Source organism: Oryctolagus cuniculus, chromosome 19, assembly GCF_964237555.1.
Source record: "Oryctolagus cuniculus chromosome 19, mOryCun1.1, whole genome shotgun sequence".
NCBI lineage: Eukaryota > Metazoa > Chordata > Mammalia > Lagomorpha > Leporidae > Oryctolagus > Oryctolagus cuniculus.
In genome coordinates this window covers 10226821-10232924 of record NC_091450.1, presented here as the reverse complement: position 1 = coordinate 10232924, position 6104 = coordinate 10226821, and the positions used below count along the sequence as shown (strand labels likewise).

Sequence of the window (6104 nt, the reverse complement as noted above, 5' to 3'; positions counted from 1 at the left end):
GCCAGAGCAGTTGGTCAGAGGGGGTAGCACTCACGGCAGCTGCTCAGTGATTAAGGGAGGGGGAGCTGTGCTCAGGGTGGGCACCGTGGTGTGCATAGGCGCAGCTGGACCCCTTGGGGAAGGGAGCAGAGCCGTCAGTGTGGCCTTGGCAGTACTGTCGTGTGGCTCAGAGTCGCTGAGGCCCCTGGCCTGGTTGGCTTTTTTGAGTCTGCCTTGGCCACTCTGGAACGTGAGCAGACATGGGAGTCACAGGACCTTCCACGACAGCAGCGAGAGAATGTCTTCAGCTTAGAGCTGCTCAGCTCTTCAGTGGGGCAGTTTGACTGAGATCGTGTGGCCTGTCCCACCTGGTCACGGTCACCGACAGAGGCTCACTCCTGCCCTGGGGCCATTGGCCAGCATCATGAGAGCACTTACCGTGGTCTTGTCGGGCTCCCAGGAGGGGACCAGGGGCTTCACTGTCAGCACACACTCACTGATGGCCGCTTACAAGCTCATTCTGTGCAGTTTGAGATGTGGGATTGGAATTGCACTACATGTATCCAGTGTTTTCTGCAGTTAATCCATTTAATGGAGCAGAGCTGTGCAGCTGGTGTATACCCTCATTATCCACTTTGAGCCACTTGCCCCCTGGCCCAGGCGCAGGGGCTGTGGTCATGGAGAGAAGTGGCTGAAGCCCCAGGCGTTGATCCCACTGGACAGTGGTCAGCGTGCACACAGAGTGATCCATTGTGCTGGAGGCCGGCCTGTGAGGGCTTCGGCTTGATGTTTGTTTCCTGTGGGGACCCGGGGAGCAGAGGTCCCATGCACCAGAGCCTTGTTCTCTGCATGTGCTTTATCATTCCTGCTTTCTGTCACTGGCTCTGGTGGTGCAGGAAGCCTTGAAGAGAGAGTGTAGATTGTGGAAGAGTCCACTGAGCGTGGGCTGTGTACCCCTCGGAGCCTCGCTGTGACCTCCTGCCTTGCTCTTTCCCTTAGATGTGACTGATGAGGTGCTGAGCTTCTTCCTCACCCTGTTTCGAGGCCTTCGAGTCCAGATGGGCGTGCCTTTCATTGAGCAGATCATACAGACTTTCCTCAACATGTTTACCAGGTAACTACCGGCCGCTGCCTGAGGATTTTGGGTTCTAGGGAGAAGCAGTGGGGCCTGGGGCCATCGGCTGCTTTTTGTCACCTGCTGGTTGGCAGGGAAGCATGGCTTTGGTGACTGTGTGCCGTCCTTTTGTCTGCAGAGAGCAGCTGGCGGAGAGCATCCTGCACAAGGGCAGCACCGGCTGCCGCGTGGTGGAGAAGTTCCTGAAGATCCTGCAGGTGGTGGTGCAGGAGCCTGGCCAGGTGTTCAAGCCCTTCCTCCCCAGCATCATTGCCCTGTGCATGGGGCAGGTGTACCCCATCATCGCGGAGGTAGGAGGGCCGGCGGTGCTGTGTGCCACCCCCGTCTCGAGACTGGGGAGTATTGAAATAGGAAAAGGCGTTGTGTTTTCAAGTCATTTTAATATTCTTGTGAAGTAGTTTTTCCAAGAAAGATGGCATTTAGCTTTGTACAGTCTCTCTGTATTGATTAAATCCATTAGAGCGGTGTGGTGTGCGTGTGCCAGGTTGACCATCACAGGTTAGGTCGGTAAGATCGGTCAACACATATCACCAAGTATGCTTCCCTCATAAGAGTGTTCACAGCCTGTAGGGTGTGAGGCAGCTTCCGTGTCACGGGCGAGCTCTGTGCCCTCAGTCCCTCGGTGTGGTACCTGCCATGGTCCTACAGATGGAACTTCAGTTGTGAGTTAACATTTCCAACTGTCTGTTCTAAGAACAAAGTAAGTTCAGTTGTTGTGTTAGTCTGCTTCTTGTTACTTTGAGATGCCTTAGAGGAGTGTCTTTGGGAAAGGAAAGGCTTATTGAGGCCATGGTTCGGGGGTTATAGTGCAGAGGGTGTACTTAGTAATCAGGTGTGTGATAGCCACTCTCAGGTGCCACAGTTAGCTCGAATCTCCTCTCTCAGTCCATCCACCATTCACACGGAGACATCGGAGTTTCAGTGGCTGCACGAGTTTAGGGCAGACCAGCCCCGTAGCGGCCACAATGTTTGCTTCGCCTCAGGAAGCACACGGGAGCCCTGTATGGCTTCCTGCCACGGAAGCCTGTGGCCTCTGGTGTTGGTTTCATTTTAATATATCTGGGCTTTATAACTTAGAGTTCTACAAAGACCTCTGGAATAATGTGAAGTGCCTGTTGCCCACTGATTTGGAGGTTTGGGGCTAAGCTGGGAAACCCTGCTGAGCTGCCTCCCCCTCTCCTGCTGCGCTCAGAATCTTTGAGGCCAGGAAGAGCGAGCCGGGTCCAGAGAGCGAGCAGCGCGGTGTGCGGCTCCCCCAGGAGGTCCTCCTGACGGCTTCTTGGTGGTTCCTGAATGCTCTGTAAACTTCGCTTTCCTAGCTGCTTTTAAGACATCTTGTTTTTCGTTAGCCTGAGAGGTTGCCTAACACCAGCACATTAGCTGGAATTGAGTTTTTGCCCTAGGAAAGTGAACGACACAACCAAGATGGGACGGTCATATTGGCATTTTTCAGAACAGAGAATCTGTGGTCCTAATTGGCCCCTCACTCAGCTGCCTTTTTGTCTGGTGTGTAGAGTTGAATGCTTCCTTCAGAAAAAGGGCCCCTCAGCCCTGACGGGGGTGTCTGTCTCCAGCGTGGGCCATCTCTGCCGAGTGATCCTGATGTGCACGGTGACACTGTGGGCTTTGGTTTTCTGCACAGAGTGTGTGTGGGAAGCTGGTGCCCTGCTTGCTGGCAGCTTGGCCTCTGTCACAGGGCCAAGGCTGCAGGAAGGGAAGGGCTGAGCGTCCATGTGTGTGTCTCCACAGCGGCCCGCCGCGGATGTGAAGGCCAAGTTATTTGAGCTCCTTTTCCGGACCCTCCATCACAACTGGAGGTACTTCTTCAAGTCCACTGTGCTGACCAGCGTGCAGCGGGGGCTAGCCTAGGAGCAGAGGGAGAACGAGCCCCAGTTCAGTGCCATCATGCAGGTGAGGGAAGGGCCGAGAACAGGCGTGCCCCACCATGGTCCATTGGCCTGCCTGTTCCTTGGCTGACTTCCTGGCGCATGGTCCCACCTCCTCCCACCTGGCCATTGCAGCATGTCCTGTCTTTGAAGCCCAGCCCAGCTTCTCACTATGTAGGGAGCCTCTCTCTCTTCTGTAAACAGGGCTGATCCTGCCTGCTTGGGGTGGGGGTGGGGGGCTAAATAAGATCACATTTACAAAGTGTTTGGTGCTTACAGGTGTTTGACAAGTGTCACTTCCTTACTGCCTGTCTCCTGCCCCCCTGCACCCACCCCCGGCACTAACTCACACTGAGGGGGTGGGGAGCGGCCATCAGCAGAGGTGCTGCCCTGGGAGCGAGCAGTGGTGATGGTTCTGTCTGGTAGAAAAGTGAGCTGTGTGGGTCCCGTGCTCCTGGCAGTGGTGGCCCCTGTGGGCAACACTGGGCTTCTGGGAGCTGCTGTCAGATGCTCCCTACCTTTTGCACTCAGCTGTCAGGCTTTTGTATTGTTTTTCTGAAGACTGATTTTAAAGATTTATTTGTTCATCTGAAAGGCAGTTAGAAGGAGACAGAAAGGGTGTGGTCTGCCATCCACTGGTTTGCACCCCAAATGGCTGTAATGGTTGGGGCTGGGCCAGGCCAAAGCCAGGAGCCAGAAACTCCATCTGGGTTTCTCACATGGGTGCAGGAGCCCAAGCACTTGGGCCATCGTCCCCTGCCTTCCCAGGTGCATTAGCAGGGAGCTGGGTTGGAAGTGGAGCAGCCGGGACTCAAACAGGTGCTCATATGGATTGCTGGTGTCGCAGGGAGCAGTTTACCCTGCCGGGGCCCAGGCTTCTGTATTCTGAGACCCAGACTAATGGGGGCTTGGAGGGGGGCTTGTCTTTGTTTTTTCACTGTGCTTTTCCTCATGGGGAAGCCAGAGGAATTCCTACCCCTCCTCCCTTCAGCCAACACACACCATGCGTGTGGGCATGCATGTACAGTGTGCACACACACACATACAACACACATGTGGGAATTCCTGCCTGGAGAGCTTGGGTTGGAATAGCCAGGTACTTGTTCCCCACCCCCTACCTCTCCAGCACTTCCCTGGCTCAGGGCTGCTCATAGCGTCACAGTTTGGCAGTTGCTTATGTGTAGCTATGGTTTGGTGGGCAGTTCTACTTCTGAGTATTTTACCCGAGATGAACACAGACAAACATTAATACAACCTGAACACAGGTGTTTATAAAGGCTTGTTTCCTGATTGCCCCAAACTGGGAAAGTGCAGATGCCCATCTGCTGGTGAATGGATGTACAAACGGGCACATCCGTGTTATGTACTAACTCAGCCATGGGAAAAAACACATGGCTGGTACGGATAACACCAAAGATGGATTTCAGATCTTTCACCCCATGTGAAAGCAGCAGGTTCCCAAAGACAGGGACTCAGAGCTTTGTAGGGGGGGGTGAGATGAGGTAGAAAGAAGAAGCAGGACCCAGTGGGGAAGACTCAGGCTGAGCCTTGTGAGGAGCACTCCTCAGGTCTGACCGAAGGTCGGGAGGCCTGGGGCAGCAGGTGCGCTCGCCGTGGCCCTCCACATAAGGGCAGGCTTGTGCTTAGGGTCGAGGGCCTGGAAAGACTTGGTCTGAGGGGCTTAAGATTTATGTATTTATTTGAAAGGCAGACTTAGAAGCAAAGGCAGAGAGAGAGAGAGAGGTCTTCATCCACTGGTTCCCTCCCCAATTGGCCACAATGGCTGGAGCTGCACTGATCTGCAGGCAGGAGCCAGGAGCTACTTCCATGTCTCCCATGTGCATGCATGGGCCCAGGGACTTGGGCCATCTTCTGCTGCTTTCCTAGGCCATAGCAGAGACCTGGATCGGAAGTGGAGCAGCCGGGATTTGAACCGGCACCCATATGGGATGCTGGAACTGCAGGTGGCGGCTTTACCCACTACATCACAGTGCCGGCCCCAGTCTGAGGGGTTTAAATGCTACTTATAAAATGGTGGGCTTATTTCCGAGGCTTTTGGACAGTCCTTTCTCCAGCCTGACATCCACCTTTTGAAGCAAAATCTCTTCTACTTGGAGACACTCAACGCCAAGCAGAAGCTGTACCACAAGGTAAATGCTGTGTCTCCTTCTTCAGCCTCGGGTCGGGCACTGGGACCTGCCGTGGCCCCCACTCACTGGTCTCTCTCTGCCCACAGAAGACCTTCCAGACCACTATGCTGTTCCAGTTCGTGAACGTGCTGCTCCAGGTCCTCGTTCACAAGTCCCATGACCTCCTGCAGGAGGAGCTCGGCATCGCCATTTACAACATGGCCTCTGTGGACTTCGACGGCTTCTTTGCAGCCTTCCTGCCAGAGTTCCTGACTGTGACGGTGTGGATGCCAACCAGAAAAACGTGTTGGGGCAGAGTTTCAAGATGGATCCGGTGAGGTGAGAGGGCTGAGAGTAGGGCCAATGTGGGCCAGGGGCGGGGGCTCATCAGGGCCCGGGCCTGGTTGTGCACATTCTGGAGGTTGGCCACAGTTTGTCCAGTGGATGCCCCGGGGCTGGGCTGCCTTTCGGTGGAGGGGCACACGCTCTTCCCCAGTCTCGGCTTCTGCATTGTCGTCTCAGCCACGTGTGCCCACCTCCTGGGCCTAGCACTCAGCTCCTTTGTCCTGACCTGTGCCGTCGCCCTGCCCTCGTCTCCTCATGGGGAGGTGCTCCTCCGAGCCAGCACTGGTGTGGTAGAAGCCGCGCCGGGTACTCTTGCCCAAACTTGCAGACAGGCGGAGAAGATTGGTGCCCGGCAGCTGTGCCCGGGGGGCCGGGGTTAGAGCTGGGGCTGACCTGCGGCCACCAGTCCTGGGAGTGGCCCTCACAGCACGCACCTGGGCCGTCTCCACCTGACAGCAAGCATCGCTGGTGATGCGTGCTGTGCCGCTGCACGGTGCCCGGCATCTGCTGTGGCCTCCTTCCTGGGCGCTGCCTCCTCCTCCTGCCGCAGGTGCCCCAGTCTCTGGGCCCAGCAGGCTGCTCGGGGAGCTTCCCTTGTGAAATAAGCAATGTTCCTCTTTATCTGCCTGA

The 6104-nt window shown here is 55.8% G+C and overlaps 1 protein-coding gene and 1 pseudogene across 1 annotated transcript; one reads left to right on the top strand and one right to left on the bottom strand.

The window, feature by feature from the left end:
• The window catches only part of ORYCUNV1R-PS1575 (vomeronasal 1 receptor oryCunV1R-ps1575 pseudogene), a 1374299-nt pseudogene that overhangs the window by 491773 nt on the left and 876422 nt on the right, over positions 1 to 6104 (bottom strand).
• On the top strand, positions 23 to 5468 carry LOC108175914 (exportin-6-like). Its single transcript, XM_070064937.1, has 4 exons — positions 23 to 1093; positions 1233 to 1404; positions 5052 to 5150; positions 5237 to 5468. Exons 1-4 carry the CDS (start codon positions 1038 to 1040, stop codon positions 5465 to 5467), a joined length of 558 nt encoding a protein of 185 aa, XP_069921038.1. The 5' UTR covers positions 23 to 1037; the 3' UTR covers position 5468.